At 39.6% G+C, this 27,923-nt stretch overlaps 1 protein-coding gene and 1 non-coding gene across 2 annotated transcripts; both read right to left on the reverse strand.

The window, feature by feature from the left end:
- SPRYD7 (SPRY domain containing 7) lies at positions 1 to 27,827 on the reverse strand. The gene is made up of 5 exons (XM_075563479.1): positions 27,651 to 27,827; positions 21,788 to 21,904; positions 9,753 to 9,919; positions 4,446 to 4,548; positions 1 to 1,195 (listed from the first exon to the last, which is right to left on the reverse strand). Exons 1-5 carry the CDS (start codon positions 27,754 to 27,756, stop codon positions 1,098 to 1,100), a joined length of 591 nt encoding a protein of 196 aa, XP_075419594.1. The 5' UTR covers positions 27,757 to 27,827; the 3' UTR covers positions 1 to 1,097.
- On the reverse strand, positions 21,033 to 21,155 carry LOC142462071 (small nucleolar RNA SNORA26). The gene has a single exon (XR_012787215.1). It is a non-coding gene; the product is annotated as a small nucleolar RNA SNORA26 (small nucleolar RNA).
- Positions 27,828 to 27,923: the final 96 nt, after the last annotated feature.

Genomic DNA, 27,923 nt, shown 5'->3' on the forward strand with positions numbered 1-27,923 from the left:
TTTAATATGGCAGTGTTTCTTAATTATGCTTTTATTTTTCCAATACCGAAAACATACATACATAAAATAGTCCATAAAAAGAATAATCTCTCTTAAATTTACATTTACAGCCCCATTCTACTATTCTGTCTGCCAGTGTACACTGCTAACCAGTTGACACTTACTCTGGTGCTGAAGTGACACAGCATAATGGCCTGCAACAAAATGCTCTGACATTACTAAAGCACATATTTACTTTTACAGAGAAAATTAAAGATAATATTATATAAACAAAATAGGCCATTTTGATTTAAAGAAGGTAAATTTTACAGTAAATGCATCGCAAAAACACTAAGTTGCTAATAATATAAACTTCTGTCACTCTAGTGGCACAGTCAGTGCTAGATTATGGGAAGCCCCGCTCTAAAACGCCCTTAACTGACTTTGTGCACAACTCAGTACAGTTATGTGTGGCTCACAGTTAACATCAGTAGTCAAAAGTCTGTCTAAGTACAAGGCATATTTTCTGTACCTGTTTATGCACAAAACACATTAAAGAAATACTTCCAGAAACACAGAAACATCTTTAACTTATGGAAATGGCAACATGATTCATGTCACAAAGTAGTGCGCGTTTATTATTTTATACTTCAGATCCTTAATAGACGCCTCAGGGAGGTTGACTTGTAACTCTCGTTAATACGACATTTGTAACCCAACGACAGTACTCAGAGCCACTAGATTACTGGACTACGATTTAACATAGTTTTGAGGTCTAAGCTTCAGAATAACAAGACAAAATTAAAAACCCTCTCTATATCTCTATCAAAACAAATATTTTCTATAAGAATGATTCCCTTTTAAATCTTTACATACATATTTCCATTTAATACTGTATTAAAACCATTATTAAATGTATTTAAATAAATAAACTGCCCCAAGTGCTGATTTTCCTAACATAAAACGTAAGTACTGAATACAATGCTTCTTAGACAACATTAACAATCATATTTTTAAGAATATACTTTCATCTATAGCTCAGGAAAGGGTTTTATTAAATGGTAAACAATTTTAATAGTACAGAAATACAGGTTTCAAAAACAAACAAACAAATACATTCAAAAGATTTGTTGTTCAAATAAAATTTTTTCAAAACCAGCTGGAGGAGTGTGATAAAATTCACTGAACTGGCAATCCAAAATTGCACTGTCATCAACTAGAAAATAGAAAAAGAGAGAAATTAAAGACCTTAGTATGAATTAACACATAGTTTAAGATAATCTATCTATACTACTATAGTACTGACTTAAGAAAATAACAAACACACCTGCTTTCCAAGATACAAAATATAATCCTCTGGGGTAAAATAGTTACAACAAAAAACAAAATAAAATGTATTGAAAAAATATACAAAAGGTATCAAAACATTTGTGGGAAAATCCCATTACTTTGTAATGCTGCTTTTCCACAGACTTTTTGAAGCCTCCTCATACAGAGTTTGCCGTGAAGGGGAGGCAGGGTTCAATCAACCCCTTTATAATGGTACCTACCTTCTTTGAGCCATTCACCGATTTCTGCTATCAGAATGGTCTTCATATAGAATAACTTCTTTTTTTCTATTTTGGTATTGTTATTTTTAAAAATCATTTTATTGGGGGCTTGTATAGCTCTTATCACATCAATACATACATTCATTGTGTCAAGCACATTTGTACATATGTTGCCATCATTTTCAAAACATTTTCTTTCTACTCGAGCCCTTGGTATCAGCTCATTTCCTCATTTCCCCCCTTCCCCACCCTCCCATCCTCATGAACCCTTGATAATTTATAAATTATTAATTTTGTCCCATGTCTTACACCGATCACTGTCTCCCTTCACTCATTTTCCTTTGGTCCATCCCCCTGGGAGGGGGTTATGTGTAGATCATTGGTATCAGTTCCCCTTTCTCCCCCAATCTTCCCCTTCCCCTCCTGGTATTGCTCCTCTCATAATTATTGGTCCTGAGGGGTTTATCTCTCCTGGATTCCCTGGGTTTCCACTATTATCTGCACCTGTGTACATGCTCTGGTCTAGCCAGATTTGTAAGGTAGAATTGGGGTCATGACAGTGGGGGTGGGGAAGGAAGCATTAAAGAACTAGAGGAAAGTTGTACGTTTCATCAGTGCTATCCTGTACCCTGACTGGCTTGTCTCTGTCCCAAGACCCTTCTGTGAGGGGATGTCCAATGTCCACAGATGGGCTTTGGGTCTTCACTCTGCACTCCCCCTCATTCACACTGATATGATTTTTTGTTCTGGGTCACGTAACTTACAGTATATACTTGAATATAAGTCGACCTGAGTATAAGCTGAGGTACCTAATTATTACCTGGGAAACCAGAAAAACTGATTGACTTGAGTACAAGCCTAGGGTGGGAAATGCAGGATGTGAATTAACACAGAGACCAGTGGGGAGAGACGGAGCGCAGCCACAGACACATCCTTACCAGTTCAGCTGCCAGAATAAATGAATCCTACGGGTGCTTCTGGGAATTGGAGCCGCCACATCATAGGATGGCTCTAATTGGTTAGATGTGAGTAAACAAACATTCAAAGCAGGGCTTTGAATGAACAGCGGAGGACAGGCAATCACCCATGAGCTGTTTCACCTCACTTGGCTTATACACGAGTATATATGGTATATCTTCTTTTTTACAGTTTTGAATAATTTTTTAACATGAGTATAAATTTCTTCTTACTTGCCTAGCTATTTTCTGAAATTAAGATTACTTTCATAAATGTTTTATTTTGCAAAAAAAAGCCATGTCATGTACCTTCCATTTAGCTTCTTTTGATAACATCTTCCATGATTATTGTACAAAATCGAGAAGCTGACATTGATATAATCTTTTAAACCAACTACAGGCTTTTTCAAATTTCCCCAGCCTTGTCATATACCTATTTGTATAGACTTATGTTCTAGGCAACTTATCCCCTGTATAAATCTGTAGAGCCACCACCACAATCAGGACACAGAACTCTTTTATTCTCACCTTTTTGTTGTACCTACCCTCCTCACCTTCTCCACCCAGCCCTACTCTGTGGTAACATCTATCTTGTTCTCTATCTCAATCATTATTTATCTAAGAATGTCACATGAATGAAAGCAAATAGCATGTAACCTTTTGAGACTAGTTCATTTTACTCAGCATAATGTCTTTGAAGTCCACTCAAGATGTTGTTTGATCCTTTTTGTTGCTGAGTAGTAGTCCACGAAATGGATAACCACAGTTCATCGAACCATCATGTGCTTACTAAAGGACAATGAGGTATTCCCAGTCTGGGGCTATTAATAATAAAGTTGTTATGAACAATCATTACAGGTTTATATGTGAACATAATTTCCAATCCTCTGGGATAAACACCCAAGAGTATGATTACTTGGCCATATATTACATTTAATTTTATAGGAAACTGCCAAACAATTTTGCAAAATTATTTTACACCAAATTATTTTTCAGAATTTGACATTTCTATCTGCAGTATATAGGGGTGTGGTAGCTACATAATTTCATGTCAGCTTAAAGATACATAAAAGTGTAGAGGTGGTATTTAACCTGTCAATCAGCGTACAGCTTGATGGTGCCGCCTTGTGGGCGTGGCCTTCTCTTAACCTCCCCTGCTCTCTCTGCCTGCACCTTCCTGCTGTTGAATCACTTTTTGTGATGCTTCTACCACTATTGGATGCACAATACTTTGCACCCACCAGCCTGTGATATTCCTGCATTCTGTATCGTTGCATGGGGCTGGGTGAATCTGAAAAGGGACTTATGGACCAGTATCAGCCTTATGAACTTGAGTTGGACTGGGCTGGGATGTTTTTCTTAATATGCAATTACTTCTTGATATAAAGCTCTTTCTTGCACATATATGAGTGTCACTGGACTTGTTTCTCTAGGCAATTCGGCCTAACACAGAGGGGAATGAATTTCTCCAAATCCTTGCTAACATAACTCAAATGTCCTAGTAATTATTTTTTGTTTCAGTAATTTTGATGGGTATGTAAGAATCATTTTTGTGGTTTTCATTTCAATATCCCTAATGGCTAATGATGTTAACACCTGTACATCCTTTGTGCTGAAATGTATGCTCATGTCTCTTGACCTTTTTCTAATTGGATTGGTGTTTTCCTGTTGTTTTATATAAGGTTTTAAGAATTCTTTATATATCCTAGACACAAGCCTGTTGTAGTACATGGTTTGCAAATCATTTGCTCCTTTTATAGAGCAAGTTTTGAGGAAAAAACAATTCAAAGCTACCTTATTCCTGCAAAAGGGGATCATGATATCATACAGAGTATACTCCACACATAAAAGTTCTTATTAACAATTGCCCAGACTTCTGAATGATCGTTAAAAGGTTTATGAGAATGATGAGTAAAAATTAGCTTATATGTAATGATGCACCAGAAATATTTTAGCTTACCATAAACAACTGGATAGACCGTCCCTCGTATACCTGATGCTGGACAGTGCATATTTTTTCCATTCAAATAGACATTCAGTTCTACATGGTCATATGTAATGCCCTGTGAAGAAAAAACTTGAAAGTATAAAAACATAAACGTTCATAAAAACCTGAACAGTCAAAAGACATTAGCTGGGGAGCATGGAAACATGAAACACTGATTAAGCAGAGGATCACAGTAGCTTTCATGAAGGACTGACAATCTGGTAGAGCACTTGAACTAAGCTAAAACATTTCATTGTGACTGAGAAGAAGAAGGCAGGTAAATCCCGAAAGTCTACATTGGAGGAAAAATAAATGACCATAGTTTTATAACTAGGATTATGCTCACACCATCTGAATTTTATATTTTGAATATTAAGATAATATAATCATTCATATTAAACAGAGAAGTAAAAAAACAAGAGCTCAAAAAATTTAAAATGTATATGCATACAAACATTTATACGTAAAAACTCTGAATACTATTGGTGGTATCAAAATCAAGTTGATTAGTAATCATAATTGTGATTAAAGTACTAGCTTGTATTATGTTCCAAGCACTATTCTGCTGTTGCTATGGAGTTCATTCTCATTCATAGCAACCCAACAGAAACCACACAGAGAGAACAGAATTGTTCCTAGGATGTAATCTGTACAGAATCATGTTGTTAGGTCTTTTCTCCCACAGAGCTGCTGGTGGTTTAAACGGATGACCTGGGCCAAATAGCAGAGCTAGGATCTAAACCCATGAAGTATGGCTTCAAAATACTTAATCTAATTACCATGCCATACTACTTCTCTCTAATGGCAAAAAGAGATCATCTTTTTCAGAAAATTGAGGATAGATGGCAGGGATCTTTGAATAGAGAAATCATCATCAATGAAAACCCAAGCTGCTTCAAGGACTTCTGACTATGGATAAGTTATAAAACTTAAGAGCTTTTAGTAGAAAGAATTCTTATGGATCACCTTGCCTTAATTCTCTTACTTAACTCTGCTATGCAGCAGAAGCCTGAAGAAGTCAGTGTGTTAGGGCCGATAACAGTTTTTCCTTAAATCTTAGCCAAGCCAGGGTTAAACAATGATCACCAAAAAATTAGAGCAACTGCCACTGAGTCATAAATTATGTATGCATTGCTTTTATTTCCTTTAGTTTATGTACTTAATAAGGCTTTTCTAATGCAAGTCTTTTCATTTTGATTAAAAACAACAACAAAAACAAAACCGTATAAAAAAGAGAGACCCAGAAGTTTACCTCTCAATCCCACCCCCATGCCGTCAAGTCTATTCCAACTCACAGTGACTGCACAAGAGAGAGCAGAACTGCCCAACAGGGTTCCCAAGGCTGAGAGTTTCCACAGAGGTGGTCCACCAAATCTTTCTCCTACAGAGGAGCTAGTGGATTCAAACCACCAATCTTCTGGTTATGCCATAAGGGCTCCCCAGTTCAAATGGTAATCTAAGAGCCCTTTACCACCTAGTGGCAGCATAATCTATTACAAGCAAGCAAATTTTAACCCAAGATGCCAATCTGGCAGCAAAATCCTAATACCAAAGAAAGAAGGAAAATATGACAGCCTACGGTCATGCTTAATTCTTTTCTAACTTGATCTGTCCTGTTATATGACCTAGTACTAGGGTTGACTCGTTAACAACTGATTTAAAAATTTTCAATGTGGTCTAAGATATCAGTATCAATACTTATCTGCAAGTTTAGTGAACACATTCTGAAACGAGACTGCCTTGATTACAATCCTAGTACTATCCCTTATGAGAAGTTACTGAATTTATCCTAATCTACACAATGGGGACGATACTACTACCTATCCTATAAAGGTCATAATGGGGATTCAAGAACTGAAACACTGCCAGGCATTAAAACAGAACCTCAACTGAAAAACAAGCAAGCAACACAGCCATAAAACGCCACTGCCATCAGGTCAATTCTGACTCACAGAGACCCGACAGGACAGAGGAGAACTGTCCATGGGTTTCTGAGACTAAATCTTTATGGGGATAGACTTATCTTTCTCCAGTTGAGTAATGGGTGGGTTTGAACCCTTGACCCAGAACTCCTTAGAACAGGGCCTAGTCCCTAACAAAGGTTATGTCGATTCTTCTTCTTGCTATCATTACATAGATTGTTTGACTAACTTTTGTTATTAACCTCAAAATATATTTTTAGAATGTAATTTGCATTTTTCAAAATGATAAAGTAAAAAATAAGCATAACCGAGTGTTACAGTTGACCCTGTTGGTACAGTATGGTTATGGTATGGATGTAATCATTTGGTTAGGAGTTAAAAGCTTGTTTCTCTGGACTTCTCCTCAGAGAATAGCACATAACAGAAATTCTACATGCAAGTTCTTTGCATCTTATAATCCACTCTTCTTTTTCTACACCACTGTCACAAATTTGGTAAAATTAGTTTTCAAGTATTCAAACCAGGAAAGTGAAGTTAATGCGGTACAGTGCTATTTTACTTCTCTTGAGTCTATGAACATTTTCTTTTATTTAGTCCTCCTTTGATCAGAATGAGCACTGCAATTAAAACCCTGACTTCATCATGTTGATGATTGACATCATTAACTCTGTCAGTGTGTGGCATCAGTTGTCTCATGAATGCAGCAGAAAGGCAAAAATAACACACAGCAGACGTTCTGTGCATCAGCGAAGAGAACCATTTGTTGCTAATTATCCTTTCTCATGGCTGGACCTCATCTTTCAGTGTAAACTGGTTGACAGCATCAACTTAATTTCAAGATTCTCTTTAAAGAAATAATTATTTCAGTAAGGATGTTCCATATTATGGACATAGGGCAATAATCTGTAATACAGAACTGACTATTCAAAAGGAACAGGGGAAGCTGGTTGTAAAATATGGATTATGCCTTTTGTCTTCTTTTTCTATTCTAGTCAATTTAGAAAAAAATAAAGTTCAAAAGTTAAAAATTAACGCTGTTCACATTTTTAAAATCATACAATAAGATCAGATCAGTTAAAATTCTTGATTTCTGCATCTTTCTTCATTATTTTCAAAATACCATATTTCTTTAATTCAATAACCTAGGTTTACCTTGTCTGTGTCTTCTTATTAAGACATTTTCTTTATTATTTAAATTCCTTTCAACTCGATACCAGATCCAGGGGCAACTTTGCTACAGAAGACTTAGAGTTCTCCTTTCAATCAGTAGCTAGTTGCCTGAACTCAGTACATGAGGTAAATAAAAAAGTATTGCTACCGAGGCTCTAGTTCATACATCCATGGTTTGTTGCAAACAAAACTTGCTCGGACATGTCTCTGATCAATGGATAGGTGTGGGAAAGTTCTCTCAGTAATACGCCTGTCTTATAAGGGAACCTTCAAATAATAATAATAAGAATACATTGTGCCATGAGAAAAAAATGATTTGAGGTCAGGGCTAAAATTAAATTTTTAACAAAATTCAAGTAGAGATCTTCCCAAATTATTTAAATTTTGTAAAAACTTCACATAAAAAATAGTACCTTTTAGCTAAATCAAATATTTTAGTGAAGGTCAGGAAAACGTCAAAGATGAGCCAGGAAAGAGAAGGCCACCAACCTGGACAAATGAAGACGTTGTGCCAGAAATTCAGAAGTGGCGGAAGAATTACTAGTCATGTGATAATTACTGAAACTGGGGTCTCACATAGTTCAGGATTTTCGGTTTTTTTTTTTAATTTAACAAATCACTTTATTGGGGGCTCTTACAGCTCTTATAACAATGTAAGCATCTTGGCCTCAGCAAGCTTTGGCTTGATGGATCCCAACAGTATTATGTAAAGATCAACTAGCTCCAAGACCGGTCTCTCATCATCCTTTTAAGCAAGACCAAAGGTAATGAAAGTGATTTTTATTTCTTTCTGAAGACAATTTTATGGAATAAAGTATAACTGAGGACAGGTCTTGAATTTGCCAATACAATCCAGAGAACAAGACCTAATCAAAATAGCGGTGTGCAAAGGGATCGGTTGGGTCAGCTAATTCCAGTTCAAAACAGGTAGGCTCAGAAGGTTATGGCGACTATTTTATCTGGCTGCACAGGGGTAATCCATGATAGATTTTTCTCAAAGGACACAGGATGATCACAGGTGTGTATTATGCAGAAGTTTTAAGATTTAAAACTACACCAGTGAGAGGAAAAAGGTGTCCAAGAACTTTCTCCATCATGATAATGCAAGTGCTCCTTCAGGAACAGCAAGAGGATGTCCCTGGGACCCTTACCCCGTCCATTGTACAGCCCTGACCGTGCTCTTCAGGTTTCTCTTTGCTCCTCAAACTAAAACAACAGTGAAAAGAAACACAGTTTGAATCCCTCAAGGATGGTGTAAATTCAAAATTGCAAAAAATACACTTTGAAGGAAGATATGTCAAGAAACAATAGCTTCGCCTTTGGATATATTTGCTTGATAAATTATTTTGTAGCAATACTTTTCAATTTACTCTCAATAGGGTTTTCTGGTAACAGCATGTGAGGTAATATTTGGAAAGGGAATTAGAGAAAATACCTTTGTATTGTATTTTAATAGCGTGGTTTTGGTGAAAATATACATATATTAAGAGGGAAACAAAAATAGAGAAAGCTTATTAATTACATAACTGTTCTCTGATTTCTAAAACATTTTATACTAATCAAGTCTTAGGATCTTGAGCACAGTTCTTTGAAGAGTTCTGAATGTAAAAGGAAGTTTAATAAGATTAAGTTTAATGAGAAACAGCTCCCTGAAAAAAAATACTATAGTTAACAGAAGTTCAAAACAAAGTAATGAATTCAAAATTCTAAAGATCTCCGAGCTTCAAATACACCCAATATTTTCTAATACAGTGGTCAGCAAACTAAATATTATGAGCCAAGGTTTTTCTGATATGAGAAAAGCTGGACGCTAGTCAGTAGCCAAACAAACTATCCATTGCTGTTGTTGCTAATAACTGCTGGAGTCAGCCACCAGCTCATGGCGATCCTATGCACACAGAAAAATGACCCAGTCCTACATCACCCCCAAATCAGTTGCAATTTAGACCGCACCTGTAAGAATATCCCTGAAGTGGAATATGGGCTCACAATGGTCCTCAGGCCAGTGGCAGCTCTATAAAAGTATCAGGTAACCCATGAAAGTGCTCTCTTTGGAAAATGTGCCACCACATTAGATCCAATACTAGTGCTTTGAAATTCAAACACAAACTCCCAGGCAACACTGCATAGCTGAAAGCAATGTGAGTTTAATAATTCACAGTGGAAATAGCTCCGAAAGAAAACTCACCACCACATCTCCCTCTTGTGGAAGATTATTTGCTGGCAGTCGGTTTTTCTCCTCGTCGTTGTAGTAGAGAGCTCCATCATTCCTCAGCACCAGACTGTGGGCATCTCGACCAAGGGGAATCTGATTCAAGTTAACTTTCTGGGTCGCAACTCCAATACCCCAGATTCCTAGAAACATAAGAGTTTAATGTCCCTCAAATCTGAAAAATACAAATAGCAGAGAGCATCTACCATTTTTGGTTTTGTTTGTAAAGTGGTATATTATTACTGAGTTAAACTTTGTAAAACTCTTTTTTTAAAAAGCAGGTTGCAAATTATGTTCTCCACAGACTTAGTGCAACCTAGGAGATAAAAGCACGGGCTCTTAATTGTACTGCCCACATTTAAATCCTGACTTAATTATCCCACCTTAAGAAAGTTAACTTCTCTGTCTCAGTTTCCTCAAATATAAATTGTGGATACTGACAGTACCCACCACACACAGGGCTATTAAAAGACAGAATATGACAAACAATGCAAGTAAAGCATTTAGATTAGTGCCTGAGTAGGTATTTTTTTTTTTTTAAGGCAGAGCCTTCTGGAGAGATGGCGACTGAGTAACACATACCAGAGGGACTCTGCAGAAATCAGCACAGGAGAAAGACTGAGAGGGCAATTCCACACTGCTGGGTCACAGGAGGAGCATCATAAAGATAAGCAGGCACAGATACCTAGGTTCGGAGGGGCTGGGGGCTGCCCGTGGAGGCAGACTAGGGCTTGACTTTAGCCCAGCCACTATCTTAGCCAGAGCTGGAATCATCTGGAGCTGGCGCAGGGGCTTTATCTCAACACAGCAACAGCTTGCTGTCCCCTCGAGGAAAGGGTTAAACCCCTGAAGCCCCACCCACAGTCAGGAATCAGGACTCAGCTATATTGTTACTTTTGCTTCCTTCACTTCTCTTTTCCCCCACAGTCTCAGTGGGCTTACTTTTTTTTTGCTTTTTCTCTACCCTTTTCTCTCACATGCCACTGCCGACCTCCAAACCACTCCCCTTAGCATAGGGCATTTACACCTGCCCCCCACCCAACTGGGAGCACTCCACACTCTGCAGTAACCCAAGGCTGGGGAAAGTCCACGACTGAGGGAACTTCCTCACATCTGCCTTGGTGACTCACAAAGCATAAGGCACTCGGCCAACACTCAACAATGTTCCATGCTGCTGTGAGAACTTCTGACAACCTCCGCAGTGATCTACCTGACCAGGGTAATTCCGCCCACCATTTGCAGTGCTCTACACCAAAGTGGGCAACCCACCAGCCTTCTGTGGCACTCCCATTGCAGCAAGCATCCCTGAATGCCCTCTGGCGCCCCAAGCTTCTGTGAGCCACATCATTATGGTTTCTTGTGAGATCACTCAGTACAGCATCATCTTCGTGGGTCCGCAATAACCCAACCAGTGTTCCCTAAGAGGACCATCCAACTTTCCCTCCAAATAACAAAATACTGGTTGACTAGGGAAAGAGTGAAGCCACAGGAGGAGAAAGTAGTAGGCCAATTCCATAGTGAAATTAGCAGCAGACAGTTCGAAGAAACATTCCTAAGAGTTTCCCAAAGCAAGCCAGTGCTCTTCAACACCCTGGAAAATGGCACCTGGCTCCTCTAAAACAATACAACACAAACAGCAATCAGCCCCAACAATCTCAACAACAACAACAAAACACAGGATAAGCAAAAGGCAATGGCAGAGGATGTCCTGAACCTAATGATGTGCTAGAAGAAGCAGACATTAAACTGCCACAGAAAGAAAATTTCAAAATGCTGCTTGGAGTCATACAGGATATGAGGGAAACAATACAGAAAAAGGATGAAATGGTAGAGGAGATAAAGTCCATACACCAAAGGGAAATACAAGAGCTTAGGGATGAGATGACAAAAACCAGCAGCAGACACACAGACCTTGGGAATCGACTGGAGGAGGCAGAGAATCACATCAGTGACTTAGAGGACAGCCAAGCAGACTTTAACAAATGTGAACAAAAATCTAATAAGATCATGAGAAGCTGAAGAAAACATAAGAGCTATGTCTGATGCTATGAAGAGGAACAACATCAGATTAATTGGATTACGGGAGGAAGATACAACAAAGAAGTCATCTGCAACAAGAGTGAGAGAAATCTTGGAGGAAAACTTCTCCAGCTTAACAAATGAAAACCAGGCAACCAATCAGGAGGCCTAAAGAATACCAGCTAGACTGAGTCCCAATAAGAAGGCACCAAGACACATAATAGTTATACTCTCCAACTTTGAAGAAAAGGAAAAAATTATGTGAGCAGCTAGGGAGAAACAAGCAATCACATATGAAGGTTCCTGAATAAGAACATGCTCAGACCTATCAGCAGACACTATGAAAAAGAGGAGACAGTGGAGTTACATATTCCAAAAATTTAACAAAAATAATATAAACCCAAGAAATCCCTACCCAGACAAATTATCTATCAAGACAGATGGAAAAGTAAGAGTCTTCCCAGACAAGGAAAAACTCAAAGAATACTTTAGAAGAAACCCAGCCCTACAAAAGATCCTTGCCGTCCCAGTATGGGCAGAAGGCCAGCACTGAACAAGCATAAATAAGACACTGCCACATTGAACAACCCTGCCCAGGGGGCAACAATGAGAAAACAGCCCCCATGATAGCATTGGCTTAGGGCTTAAAAGAAGTCAAGAATGAAACACCAACAAATATACACACACACATGCATAACACGCTGATAAGAAAGGGAGGTAGGAAAAAACCCAACACAAAAGGTATAAAATGACATCACAGAGTCCTCAGATGGAGATAATAACCTGAATTACAATGAACTGAACTCAGGCATTGAAAGACTGAGGCTAGCAAACTGGCTTAGAAAACACAGCCCATCAATCTGCTGCCTACAGGAGACACATCTCAATACTACAGGCAAAAATAGGCTGAAAATCAAAGGCTGGATAAAGGTATACCAAGCAAACAGAAACTCAAAAACAGTAGCGGTTGCAATCCTAATCTCGGATAAAATTGATCTCAGAGTACAAACCATAAAAAGAGATGAGGAACACTATATAATATTCAAGGGAATGGTAGACAAAGAACCACTAAGCATTGAAAACATACATTCCTGGAACGAGAGACCAGCTGAATATGTCAACCGACAACTCCAAAAAATGAAAAAAGAAATCACAATCTCAACAATTATAGTAGGTGACTTCAAAACACAATTCCCTGAGAAAGATAGAACACAGGGAAAGAAACTTAACAAGGAGGCTAGATATCTAAACACTACGGTTAGACAATTTGACCTGATAGATATTTACAGAGCTTTTTACCCAAATAGAAAAGAGTCACATTCTTTTCAAGCCCACACGGCACATATTTGAAGATAGACCATATGCTGGGGTATAAAGAAAATCTGCATAAATCTAAGCACATTGATATCATACAGAACTCTCTTTCTGACCACTGTGCCATAAGGTTGGAAATCAACAAAAGGAAGATGAAGAAAACAAGAGCAAACAACTGGAGGATGAATAACTCTCTATTGCAAAAGGACTGTTTACTAGCCCTGATCAGAGATAAAATTAGGAAATTTCTAGAAACCAATAAGAATGAGAACACAACATACCAAAACTTATGGGACACAGCAAAGCAATTATCAGAGGAAGTTTCATAGCAATACATGCACACCTGAAAAAGGAAGAGAGACTCATCATTGATATGCTGGCATAAAATGTACAGCAACTAGAGTAGAGTCAGCAGGACAATCCTACTAATAACAAAAGAAAATAAATAATAAAAATCAGGGCTGAGATTCAGGAGAGGGAAAATAAGAAAACTGCAGGGAAAATGCTGCTAAAAGTTGGTTCTTTGAAAGGATAAACAGAATCGACAGAGCACTGGCAAACCTGACGAAAGAAAGGAGGGAACAAATTTCAATAACAAGGATGAGGGATGAAAGAGGGGACAGACCCTAATGAAATCAAAAGGATAATTATACAGAACTCTGAAGGATTGTACTTCAATGAATTCAATAATTTGGAAGATATGGACAAATTATTGGAAAAACAACCCCTCCCTAGACTATCCTAAATGGACATCAAGAGTCGCAACACACCCATACCAATAGAGTACACAAGGTTATCAAGGGATTACAACAAAAAAATCCCCTGGACCAGATGGTTTCACAGGAGAATTCTACCAAGCATCCAAGGAAGAACTAACACCAGTCCTATACAAACTCCTGCAGAACATAGAAAGAGACGGCAAACTCCGATTCCTTCTATGAAGCTAGTATAACTCTGATACAGAAACCAGGCAGGGATCCCAAAAGAATCGAGAACTACAGACCAATATCCTTAATGAACATTGATGTAAAAATCCTTAACAAAATACTGGCCAATAGAATATAAAAGTATATAAAACAAATAATTCACCATGACCAAGTGGGATTCATACCAGGGATGCAGTGATGGTTCAACATAAGACCATTACTATAATTCACCACATTGACAAGAAAAAATATAAGAACCACATGATAATATTGATAGATACGGAAAAAGCATCTGACAACATTCAACACTAATTCCTGTTTAAGACACTCAAGAAGATAGGAATAGGAGGAAAATTCCTCAACACAACTCAAGCTACATATGAAAAACCAATAGCCAACATGGTCGTCAATGGAGAAAAGACGAACACCATCCCACTGAAAAAGGGGACCAGACAAGGATGACTCTGGTCCCCACTCTTATTTAACATCGTACTGGAGGTTTTAGCTAACAGCATGAGGCAAAGAAAAGACATCACAGGTATTTGCCTGGCGAAGGAAGAGGTAAAACTATAGTTTTTCGCAGATGACATGATTTTACATATGAAAAAAATCCCAAAAGCTTCAAAAGGGGCGTATTGGAAGCAATAGAGGAGTATGGCAGAGTGGCAAGATACAAGATCAACAAACAGAAGTCTATTGGAATGCTATACACATCGGAAGACCATAGAAGAGGAGATAAAAAAAGGTGGTACCCTTCACAATAGCCAAGCACAAATTGAAATTATGTAGGGATATACCTGACCAAAAGAACAAAAGATTTATATGAGGCAAACTACAGAACATTATGACAGGAAACCAAGAGTGACCTCAACAAATGGAAGAATATCCCATGCTCGTGGATTGGAAGACTCAATATAGTAAAGATGTCAGTTCCGCCCAAGGCACTACATAAGTTTAATGCAATCCTGATACAATTACCCTCGTCTTTCTTCAAAGAAATGATTGCCAACTTCATATGGAGAGGGAAGAAGCCCTGAATTAGCAGAGAACTCCTCAAGAAAAAGGACACAGTGGGAGGGCTTGCTCTACCTGACTTTAGCACATATTACACAGTCACAGTTGTCAAAACCGCATGGTATTGGTATAATGACAGATACTCAGACCAATGAAAAACTGAAAACTGAGCGATAAAATCATCAGCATAGAAACAACTGATCTTTGATAAGGGCCCAAAAAATATCAAATGGGAAGCAGATGCCCTCTTTAACAAGTGGTGCTGGGGAAAAAATGGCTATCTACCTGCAGTAAAAATGAAGCAAACCCTTATCTCACCCCATGCACATGAGTGAACTCAAGGTAGATCACAGACCAGGAGGTAAAACCCCAAACTACTGGGGCCATCAGTGAGGGAATTTGGACCCACCTGAGAACTTTGGCGCAGAAACAGGGAAGGACACAAATACAGATGAGTCACAAATTGACAAGTGGGATATACTAAAAATAAAACACTTGTATGCATCAAAAGAATTCACCAAGACAGTAATGAGAGCCCATGGACTGGGAAAACATCTTTAGCAATGACACACCAGACAAAGGCCTTATTACGAAAATCTACAATACTCTGCTAGCTTCCAAAAAGAAAAATATGAATTGCCCACTAAGGAGGTGGACCAAAGGATCTTCACAGAAGTTTCACAAGAGCAGAAATCCAAATGGTCAATAAACATATGAGAAAATTTTCCTGATCATTAGCCATAAGAAAAATGCAAATTAAAACAACAATGATACCCCTAACCCCCTCAAAGGTAGCACAATTCAAAAAGCCAGAAAGCAACAAGTGTTGGAGGGGCTGTGGTGAGTAGACCTGTAGATATGTACAGCCATTATAGAAATCAATTTGGCGATTTCTAAAACAGGTGGAAATTGAGCTACCATACGACCCAGCAATCCCCCTAAAGGGCATATACCCAAAAGAGGCAAGAAACAAACCAAGGCCAGATATCTGTGCTCCAATGTTCATCGCACCAAGTTCACAATTGCAAGGAGTTGGAAACCCAAATTTCCATCAACAGACGAATGGATTAAAAACCTATGGTACACAGATAGAATGGTGTACTACGCATTGCTAAAAAGCAGTGATGAACGCACAAAGTGCATCACCGCATTGGGAAGAACTAGAGGAAATCATGCTAAGCAAAGTAGGCCAAGAACAAAAGGGAAAGTACAACATGAGTCTGCTGAGGTAAGCTTTTAAAAAAATGCAAAAGGGGCATAGGGGAAAAGCTACTATATACAAACATTCCTGGGGTGAAGTCCAGGTAGTATGGCAGAGGCCAGACCAAATCCAAGGATACATATGTAGTCAACTTAAAAGGAGGGGGGAAAAAGAGAAAAAGAAATGGGTAGCTGGGGAACAGGGCACTAACCCACCCAAGGGGAGGGTATTGTTTATATCTCCACAGGGAAAGAGGGACCAGACTTCAAACCGGTGCTCCAAGATGTGAATGCAACATACCGGCATGAAGCAGGGAACCAGTAAATAGGTCTCAGGGGCCGGCCCCAATCCCAACTATGTGGACAAGCTGCCCCTCGCCCCAGAAGAATTTACTTCCAAGGACAGCACTATAGCTACAGCTCAGGGAGAGGGACATGTCTAATCAGAGCACACGGGAGCAAATGAAGGAGGAAGAAAGAGTGGAGTACAACCTGGCCCACCAAGCCTTGAGGATGATATCCCTGCTCAGAGCAGCCAATGGACAGAGAGGACCATATGGCCGGCCCCACTACAAGATATGACAGCCCTCACTGATCTATAGAGCATACAAGGAACAACACTGGAGACACAGTGTGGAAATTGGGTCCAACTGACCCCACCACACTGAGGCAAAACACTAAGGGAGTGCAACATAACAGCAAGGAGAGCAGAGCAAGGAAGTCCCGAGGGAATACCCAAAATAGCATTTGGGGCCAGGGCATGGCACCCCATCAGACTCGACCAGAAAACACTCCTAAAGGTCAACAAACAGACCTTGAAATAGTTACAGGCTTTTCTCTTTTTTGGGTCATTTTTTTGTTGTTTTGTTTTATTGCTTTGTTTTGCTCTGACTTATTTTTGTGCATATTATTATCTCTGCAGGTCTATCTAGTTAAGAGAGGCTGGAAAAACAGTCTGGAGGAGAAAACAGCAGGACCGACAGTTCCGGGAGGACATAGGAGAAGGGGATGTGGGGGATAGGAAGTGGTGTTAACAAACCCAGGGCCAAGGAAACAACAAGTGATCCAAAATCAGTGGCGAGGAGGGTGTAAGAGGCCCAGTAGAGCTTGATCCAGGGTAATGTAACCTAGAGGAATTACTGAAACCCAAAAGAAGGCTGAGCATGATAGTGGGACAAGAGGAAGGTAAAAGGAAATAGAGGAAAGAACTAGGAGGCAAAGGGCATTTATAGAGGTCTAAATATAGGCATGTGCATATGTAAATATATTTATATATGATGTGGAAATAAATCTATGTGCATATATTTATAGGTTTAGTATAAAGGTAGCAGATGGACACTGGGCCTCCACTCAAGTGCTCCCTCAATGCAAGAACACGTTGTTCTATTAAATTGGCATTCCATGATGCTTCATCAGACTTGATCGTTGAAGACAATGGGTGAATAAGAATATGTGGTGAAGAAGCTGATGATGCCTTGCTATCAAAAGATATAGCATCTAGGGTCTTAAGGCTTGAAGTCATCTAGCTCAGATGCAACAAAGCCTACATGGAAGAAAGACAAATAGGTGCATAAGCAAATGTAGTGAAGAAAGCTGATGGCTCCAGGCTATCAAAAGATATAGCATCTGGGGTCTTAAAGGCTTGAAGGTAAACAAGCGGCCATCTAGCTCAGAAGCAACAAAGCCCACATGGAAGATGCACACCAGCCTGTGTGATCATGAGGTGCCAAAGGGATCAGGTAGCAGGCATCAAAGAACAAGCAATCTTATCATTGAGAATGAGGGGGAATGTGGAGTAGGAACCCAAAGCCCATCTGTAGGCAACTGGCCATCCCCTTACAGATGAGCCAGTCAGGGCGCAGTGTAGTAACTATGAAACATACAACTTTCCTCTAGTTCTTTAATGCTTCTTCCTCCCCACTATCATATCCCAATTCTACCTTACAAATCAAGCTAGACCAGTGGATGTATACTGGTACAGGTAGGAACTGGAAACACAGGGAATCCAGGACAGATGATCCCTTCAGGATCAGTGGTGAGAGTAGCAATAATGGAGGTCGGAGAGAAGGTGGGGTAGAAAAGGGGAACCAGCTACAAGGATCTACATATAACCACCTCCCTGGGGAACGGACAACAAAAAAGTGGATGAAGGGAGATGTCAGACATGACAAACTAATAATTTATAAATTGTCAAGGGTTCATTGGGAGTGGGTGGGAAATGAGCCGATACCAAGGGATCAAGTAAAAAGCAAATGTTTTGACAATGATGATGGCAACAAATGTACAAATGTGCCTGATACATGGATGGATGTATGGACTGTGATAAAAGTTGTACAAGCTCCAAATAAAATGCTTTTGATTTTTTTTTTAAAGCTAAAGATGATCAAGGAGTCCTGGCGGTGTTGTGGGTTAATCACAAAGTCACAGACAGATTCAATCCCAGCAATGACTCGATCTGCTGCTGTAAAGATGTATAGGCTCAGAAACCCTGTGGGGTAGCACTCTCTCCTAGAGGGCACCAGGATTCAAAACTGACTTGTCAGCAGTGGGATTATCAGTATCATTCCTTAAGATTAAAAAAAAATAGCTACACATTAAATTTAAAAAGCCTAGGGTTTATTCCAAACACTACTCCTGAGAAGTGGGAAATAACTACCTTTAGTCTTTTGAACTATTTCTGTTTAAAAATCCCACCGCCATCAAGTTGATTTCAACTTAGGGCAACCTTATCGGGCAGGGTAGAACTTCCCCGTGTGTTTCCACGATAGCCATCTCTTTCCCGGAATAGAAAGCCTCTTCTCTCATTTGGAGCAGATGGTAGCTGTGAACTGCTAACATTGTAGTGGACACGTATCTATCTGAACCTCTGCTTTTAAGTCTTTTGGGGTGTATTTTTAGGAGTGGACTTGCTAGATCATATAGTATTTCCATTTTTAGGTTTTGAAGAACCACCAGACTGTTTTCCACACAAATGTATATACCATTTTATCCCCACCAGCAACGGTTAAGGGTTCAATTTGCCACCACATCCTTGCCAACATTTATTTTATTTTCGACTTGTTTTTCTAAATCTTAGCCATTCTCCTGCCTCCGCATCCCACTCCCTCAAAAAACAAACAAACAAGCAAACAAACCTCAAATTCACTGTCTTCGAGTTGATGCTGACTCATAGTGACCCTGTAGGACAAGATAGAACTGCCCTTGTGCGTTTCTGAGACAGTAACTCTACGGGATTAGAAAGACCCATCTTTCTCCTGCCTAGTGGCTGGTGTTTTCAAATTGCTGACCTTGCAGTACGCAGCTCAACACATAACCACTACATCACAGGGCTCCTGGCCATTCTACTGGGAGTGAAATGATATCTCATTATGATTTTTATTGGTATTTCGCTTAGGCCTAATCACACTGGACATGCATTTGTGAAATTCTGTTTCCTACTTGGGAAAAATGCTACAGAAACTGTTGTAATGTTGAACACAGCTTACAAGGACAGCACTATGGGGAAAACTCAAGTATGTAAGTGGTTTTCTCCTTTCAAAAAAGGTGAAATGTCAACTGATGACAAACCTCGTTCTGGATGTCTGTCAACTTCCCGAATGGGCAAAAATGTCCACAAAATTGGTGCCCTTGTGTTCGAAGACTAACAACGGACCATGGATGAAATGAGGGCGTTATCTGGACTACTGTGGAGCTCGGATCAGCGAACTTTAATGGAACATTTGGGAATGAGATGGGTCGCTGCAAAATTCGTGCTGGGGGTTCTGACTGACCAGGAAAAAGATGGTCAAGTGGAAACATGTGCTTTGAAAGAACAGCTCCGAAGCAACCCAGACTTTTTTTCCCAAGGTCATTCCTGAGGAGACATGGTCCTATTCTTAAGACCCTGAAAACTAAAACAATTAAGCAATTAAAACACTTAAGTGAAAGATGCCATCATTACTTCCACCAAAAAAAGCTCATCAAGTGAAATCAAAGATCAAGAGAATGCTTACTTGTTTTTTGGTGTGAGGGGGATAGTGCATTTGGAGTTTCTTCCACCAGGTCAGACAGTTAATCAAACTTTAGATTTATAGGTTCTAAAAAAATTGTGTAACAATGTGTGACAAAAAAGGCCTGGTTTATGGCAGATGGGATCTGGTTTTGCCACCACGACTATGCACCTGCTCACCCAGCCATTTCAGTGTGCCAGTTTTGGGCAAAAACCAGCATGCCTCTCTTGCTCCATGCGACTTCTTTTTGCTTCTGCAAATGCAGAGGGACAGGAAAGGACAGCGATTTGACGAAGTAGAAGAGGTGAAGAAAAAGCGAGGGAGGTGCTGTCAGTCATCCAGACAGATGAGTTCGAAAAAAGTTTCCAAGAATGGAATCACAGATTTGACAAATGTATTAAGTGTAATGGAGACTACTTTGAAGGTGACAGGTTGTTTTGTAAAAAAAAAATTTTTTTTTCTATTAAAACTCCATTCTGCCCAATGCAATTCCGGGTTTCTTTTTTTTGGGTTTGTGTGTGGGGGGGGGCGCCCTTAGTTGCCTACCTGAGAGAAATAAAAAATCCACCCCGTTTTGTTCTTAATGTGACCACCCAAAATTAAATCTTTGAAAAAAAATCAAATTAAAGCCTTGTGCATACATGTATAGTCTTAGCTTAAAAAATAATTCAAGGCATCCAAATCCCCTCACTCTAGCTAAAGGCTAGAAAGCCTCATGCACCAACATTTCAGTCCTCCAGTTTAAAGGTCATTACTTGCAATAAGTGCAAGTATGCTTAGACTGCTTCCGGTTCAGCTGTGACTCTAGACAGGATCCAAAGAGGAGTTCTACCGACCTCCACTCTGGGTTTTATGGAGACTTGCTGTACCCTTCTGTGTTAGCCTCTTAAAGTACCGCAGCAACCTTAAAAGGGCACAAGAAAGGGATATAAAAAAATTTTAATACATAGCTTTGAACAAAAAATCCAGTTTTGGGGTGTATCGCCTTGTAGACTCAACCAAAACAACAGTCATGAGGATGATGCAAGCCCAGCCATAATTTCACTTTTGACGCCCTTGAGATCGCCATAGCTCACAAAACTACGCGATAGTCTGTACCACTGCTATATGATTCAACTGCATAAAATTTAAACAGTACAGATTTTAGACTTTTACCAGAATTCTAAAGATAATGACTGCTTCAAAAGACACTGAATCAGGGTATCTGGTATGTTAACAAAAGTAAAAAGAGAAATTCGGGATCAGTAGAATAATCCCAGGATAAAGTGGCAAGAAATGGAGCATCTAGCTCCCATGACTGATGCTAGTACTGGGTCTTCATCCAGGCCACTCTCCTTCAAACAGTTTCATAGCTATAGCTCGAGCAGCAGGAAGGACAGTTCCTACACTCTCCCATTACTTGGAAAATTCAGTAATTTGATGAAGGTCATAGGACACAGGTCTTCTAAGTAAGAGAGATTCCCAACCCCATGAATGTTTTTCACACTGAAAATTTTCTTACTATTTAGAATACTCCACACTTTCAATAGTAAACTACCATTATACCAACCTGTGGACTGGATTTTGAATTCAAAGTAGCTTTTGTTTTGATGTAAAGGTGCACTGGCTAGACAACCTCCTGTTCCACATATTCTTCTTCCATTTTTCACAATGACAACATCTGTTCCTAAACAAAAATGCAAGTATTTTGTAAGGTTTTATATATTCATATTAAAAAACTAAAATTAACACTTCAATTTTAACTTTTCCTCTACAAAAATAGGGATACTATATAAACTTTGCAACACAGAAAATATAAATTATCTCAAATATTTAAATTACTATTTTCCCCTCAGAGAACAATTATATTTTATGTTCATTTGTGACTATAAACCTTGTTTAATTGTTATTGTTAGGTGTCATCGAGTTTATCCTAACCCGGAACAGCCCATTATGCACAGCAGAATGCAACACTGCCTGGTCCCGCACCATCCTCACAATTGTTCCTATACTTGAGCCCATTGTTTAATTTAGGCAGCTTCAAATACATAGTTGCTCTGAATTATACTGCTTAAAATGCTTTAAAGGTAGAACTAGACTAACTCTTCAATTTTAGCCAATAAACTAATTTGATGATTTCATGTTTCTTAATTTAAACCAAAAAAGAAATACTTAAAAGAAATTTCAGGTAACTGGAAGAATCTTCTAATCAATTCAAGTGAATTGAAACAAACTAATAAATAGTGGCTGAATGTCTACTAAAAATGCTATGCTAGTGCATTAGTCAATAAGAACACAGACTATGGAAACGAGCATGCATCTGCAGCCTTGAAATAGCCGACACTAAAAAAATGTTAATGTTAGGATCTTAAAATTAGTTATTGAGACAGCTACTGTCAATCATATCACAAATACAAAGAGGCTTCAAAACATTTGTAGAAAAAAATCCATTATCTTTCAATTACATTTTTTCAAAGAAACTTTTGAAGCAAATAGGAAGGTTTTAATATCATTAAAGATTTTTTTTGCACGGAAAATTATAATTTTGCTCAATCACATATGATGGATAACACAGGCATTCCTCAGAGATAGTCCAAGTCTAGTTCCAAACCACTGCAACAAACTAATATCAAATTAAAGCAAGTCACATGAATTTTTTGGTTGCCAAATGCATATAAAAGGTACATTTATAGGAAGCTATAGTATACTAAATGTGCAGTAACAATATGAAAACATCGTGAGAATGAGCTTGGGGGATGTGCCAACAGACATGCTTGATGCAAGGTTGCCACAAATCTTCAATTTGTAAAAAGTATAATATCTGCAAAGTATAATAAAACAAGGTATGCCTGTAGGTTTGAGAAGAATAGTTCCTTGATAATGTGGCCTCAGTATCAATTCTTTGCAAAATCTTGATTTAAGAGAACATGTACATCAGAGAACATGCCAAAAATATTCCATAAAACTAAGGCATACGCCTTCTAAGGTAAATATTATTACCACCTCACCAATAATGTGTTAAAAGTGAAGCAGATCTGGTTATCTTAGAACTGTATGGGCTCCTTAATATAAGGTGGAACTAAAAATAAAATGTATTAAAAAAGAAGTAATTCACTACTGAATTAATAGTTAAAAACTTACTTGGGACAAATGCATAAGAATAATGCAAACTTTTCAGATCCTACACAATTCTAAATTATTACATTTAAGAGAGACTTTATACCATCCTTTAATAATGTAAAATTTAAGATTATAAATTTTTATTATCGTATTTTTTCTGATTACATATATGAAATAGAAAATCTTGAGAAAGTCTGGTTCCCAGTATACCTCTAGTAGTTTCAACTGGATAGCATCCGAGGGCCCAGCTCTTCCCTGATGGCAAAGACCATGGAGTAACGCTTGCCACCTAACAGACCTTAACAAAGAACTGAGATAACATGCATGCAGGTGCTGTGCTAAGCACTCTGCAGTGGTCCAAGTAGCTTGTTTCCCCATTCCCCACAGTCCTTGCTCTGGAGACCAAAACCGTTCCATAGAAGTTGACTCAATCGCTGACTTCAGAGGTGTACTTGGCCCTGGTGACTGAGTCAAGGTCTACACCATTACCAGAGACATTCACTGCCAATGAGTTCACTCTGACTAAGGCTCCTTTGGGTTTCCAAGACTGTAATTTTTACAGAAGACAGCAGCCTCAGATTTCTTGCCTGGAGCCATATGTGGGTTTGAACTCTCAAACTTTTGGTTAGCAGCCCAGGATTTGGCCTCCAGCACCACTAGTGCTCACTTCAATCAGAGACAGTCACCAAGTGTTACCTGTTGCCAACAGTGGCTTTGTACTTTTCATTTATGTGAACCAATTCTCTGTACATTAAAAAATCCTGTTATACTTTTTTATACCACTTGCACCTGAAAGCATCAGAAATTAAATACATTTCAAGGAATTATGCAGGTAATGGTGTTTTTTTCTAAACTGGCAATATAATGTAGCTGTTCTATAGGTTAAAATGACAGAGCCAACATTGAGCATGATATGATTCTCTTATTTCAATATCAGTTCTTATGTATAAGACATGTTATTAGGTGCTGAGATTTATACAGAAGGTTTCGAAGGTCATTCTAACGTGTTTATGATTAAGAAATTATTTAACACATGTAATTTATCTTTATTAAGTATAATGTTCTAGATATGAATCCGATTTTTTTAAATGTGATTTAGGTAGTTTTATTATCAGCACTACTTAGAAAGCCAATACAAGTATAGATACAGCCAGAACACATATAGCTTGAAAGTATATTTTAAGAAACATTAAAACTTTCAAATGAGTATAATCCCTTTAAAAATAGCTTTGGGAGGTATTTCTAAAGTCAATTCACAAATAAAAGCTGAAGACATCGTTTCAATGAAGATATTTAGAAAGACTATGCCACAGAAATTTAATAGAGCATCAGCGAAATCAGCAAAAGAGGGAACGTTCATTTGGACAGAAAATATATAGATGGTTTCTTGTCAATAAAACAAATGAAGAACATCCACATTGTTTAGATTACTTAATGCAGTTAATCCCCAGATTTTGAACGTTCAATTTATGGTTATGGACTGTTATATTATAACTATTATAATTACTACATTTTGAGGGACATATAATGGTTCTTAATCACCAATGGGCACATTTTAACATTTGTGACATGCATCAAAGCATTATTATCACTATTACCATATTTTTATGAAGATTTTTAGTGTCTTTACAAGGGCGCCGTGAATTTTATTTTACCCACAGAAAAGCACTCCACAGACTTAAGACAAACACTTGACTGACATTACATATGAACTGCACTACTGTGACTTAGATACAAATCCAACTTAAAGACAGACGTGGGAATGGAATTCATTTGTAATCCAAGTACTGCCTGTAGAACCCTTCATCTATCCGATTACAGGCATTCTTGCTGCATGTGTTTATATTCAACAAGATGCATTCAACCCCCTCTTCCAACTCAAGCAGCTCTTACTCTCATTTTATTCAACTTCTAAAACCAGGCTGCTTCTTCTGTAATTAAAAAAACATACTGTAAGTCTAAGAAAAAAACTCCACAAATACTGAAATGGGAAAAACCTGCCAGCTCTTGGTGGAGAAAACAGAGGTCAGACAAAGGACTGATCATAAAAAGCAGTCTGTGGTGATTCAGGAGCTGGGCGGTAGATAAGGACAGAAGAGCTAATGCTGATCATAAACTCCAGGGGCTATGGATGGTTTGTCCCTTACTGTATTTCCCAACACTAAGACAATGCCTGCCAGCCAACAGTTGCTCAATAAATATCATTTAGGGGAATGAACAAATGAAATGTTTCCTAAGGGAAATTATAGGATTTGAACATTCAATTTACTGTCTTCAAAGGGTTATTGGTAAGAAATAATTTAGATATATGTACCAATCAGAACTCTCTGGTATAGTTAAACATTTAACTACTAGACAAAAGGTTGGCAAGCTAAACCTACCATGGGTGCCTTGGAAGACAAAAAAACCCAAACTCACTGCCATCAAGTCGATTCTGACACATAGCAACCTATAGGCAGAGCAGAATTCCCTTGTGGGTCTCTCTCCAAGACTATAACTCTTTAGGGAATAGAAAGACTCCTGTGGAGCGGCTGGTGTTTTTGACCTGCTGACCCTGTGGTTCACAGCTCAACACATAGCCGCCATGCCACACGGCTCCGATTCCTTGGAAGACAAGACCTGACAATGTGCTTCTAAAAGCCCTGCCTTGAAAAACATATGAAGCTGGGAGGAGGGGGGTCCTAAAATTGATTGTGGTAATGATTGTGTAATTCTTCTTGATATGATTGAACAAGTGAAATGCTGAATTGTATGATATGTGGATTAGGTGCCAATTAAAATATTTTACAAAATATATTATATATATATGAAGCAGCTGAATGACTCAGTAGCAACTAACAACAACAACATATCTATCCACAACCTGTCTGTCAGTTTGACATACCATTGTGGCCTATGTTGCTGTCCCACTGGAAGCTGTGCCATCGGTATTTAAAACACCAGCAGGCTCACCCACACGGGACACTTTCAACAGAGTTTCTAAAGCAAGATTGAGTAAGAAGAAAGTCCTGATGATCTACTTCCAAAAATTAGCCAAAAGAAACCGATGGGTCACAACAGGCCCCTGTCTGATGTGCTTGCTGCCGGACCCATCACCAGAAGAGGGCACCCATGTGGTGAAGCCGAGTCAAAAAGGGCACAGGAGACCCATGGTGAGATGGAATGGTACAAGAGACACAATGATGGGCGATAACTATTCTGACAAAAAGGGAGGCACAGGAAACGCTTCATTTTGTTTTACGGAAGGTTGCCAAGAATAGAAATCGACTGTGCAGCAACTATAGGTTTTGAACAACAGGCTTTAAAAAGTTTGTAGAAAATAAAGTAAAACATAACTGAATGTGTCCATGAACTTTCTGAAGGCCCCTCATATAGCTATATAGGTATATGCACATCTATACATACATATGTATATACATGCAATATATTGTTAGTTCCTGTCAATTCCGACTCATGGCAACCACACGTTTTTCAGAGAACGGTGCTGCATACGCTTTTCAAGGCTGTCACCTTCTAAAAATCAATCACCAGACTTCACACCGGAGGCACCTCTGGGTGGGTCTGAACCAGTGAGCAGTCCAGCATTTAACCCTTTGCTACTTAGTTCCCAAAGATGCCCTCATTGCACATGGGTTAAGGGCTCTCCAAGGCTGTCATCAATGCTGCATCCTCTCCCCTGGGGCCACCCAGAGGTCTGTTCATTAGCGGCTGGGCGCTTTCACCACGGTGTCACCACGGGAGGGGTCCAGTCTGACGAAATTACAGCACACCCTTCTGTAACTAAGAACGAGCTAAGCCACTGGAGGTTTGGTTGAAATGACGTGTCCTGGCCTGCAGTGTGCCCGGGATTTGGCACAGTGCTCTCTAAGGTGAGGAAGAACCCCTTCCAACAAACAAGCCTCCGTGGAGAAATGGTGGAGCGAAAGAGAAAGCGCCTACTAACTGGGGACGAGGCTTCCAGATCGCCTCTAGGGCACTTTGGGAAGGGGTGGGTTGGGCTCGGCGTTGACGGTGGTCAGGGGCTGAGGGAGACGCTGCGGGACCCTGCGTCTTCCGCCCGGGGAGGTCTGAAGAGGTGGGCAGCCCCGAGTAGACCCGTGGGAAATGGTCTGTGTCATCACACCCACCTCCGGATGTCAGGGGGCCGAAAGGGCTCCGGTGGCCTTGGACGCATAGATCGGGGTCAAGGTAGGATAGGTGAGAACATTCTATCCATAGCGAGACGACACGGGGTCAAGGACAGGGTCGCAGGGGGAGGAGCTGCGGGCCAGCATGGGGGGAGGGGAGGCGGTGGGTCTGGAGAGGGGCCTCACCCATGTGCTGCGTGTCCAGCTGTACGGCCGGCATTTCTTTCAGAGGGATGTGACCGGTACCGCCGTCTCGGCAGCACCGCAGGCAGCAGAACACCGAGGCTGCCATTGCGCCCAGAGCAACAACTCCGGCGCCGCGCTCCCCACTCCGCGGGGACAACGCCCCCTACCTTCCGCCCCGCCTTCCGCCCCTGCCCGAGCTCGGGACGCGCCGTGCGGAACGCGGTGACGGCACAGCGCCCCCGGAGGCCGGAGGCCGGAGCGCAGGCGCCGGCG

The sequence above is a fragment of the Tenrec ecaudatus genome, chromosome 11, assembly GCF_050624435.1.
Source record: "Tenrec ecaudatus isolate mTenEca1 chromosome 11, mTenEca1.hap1, whole genome shotgun sequence".
NCBI classification, from domain to species: domain Eukaryota; kingdom Metazoa; phylum Chordata; class Mammalia; order Afrosoricida; family Tenrecidae; genus Tenrec; species Tenrec ecaudatus.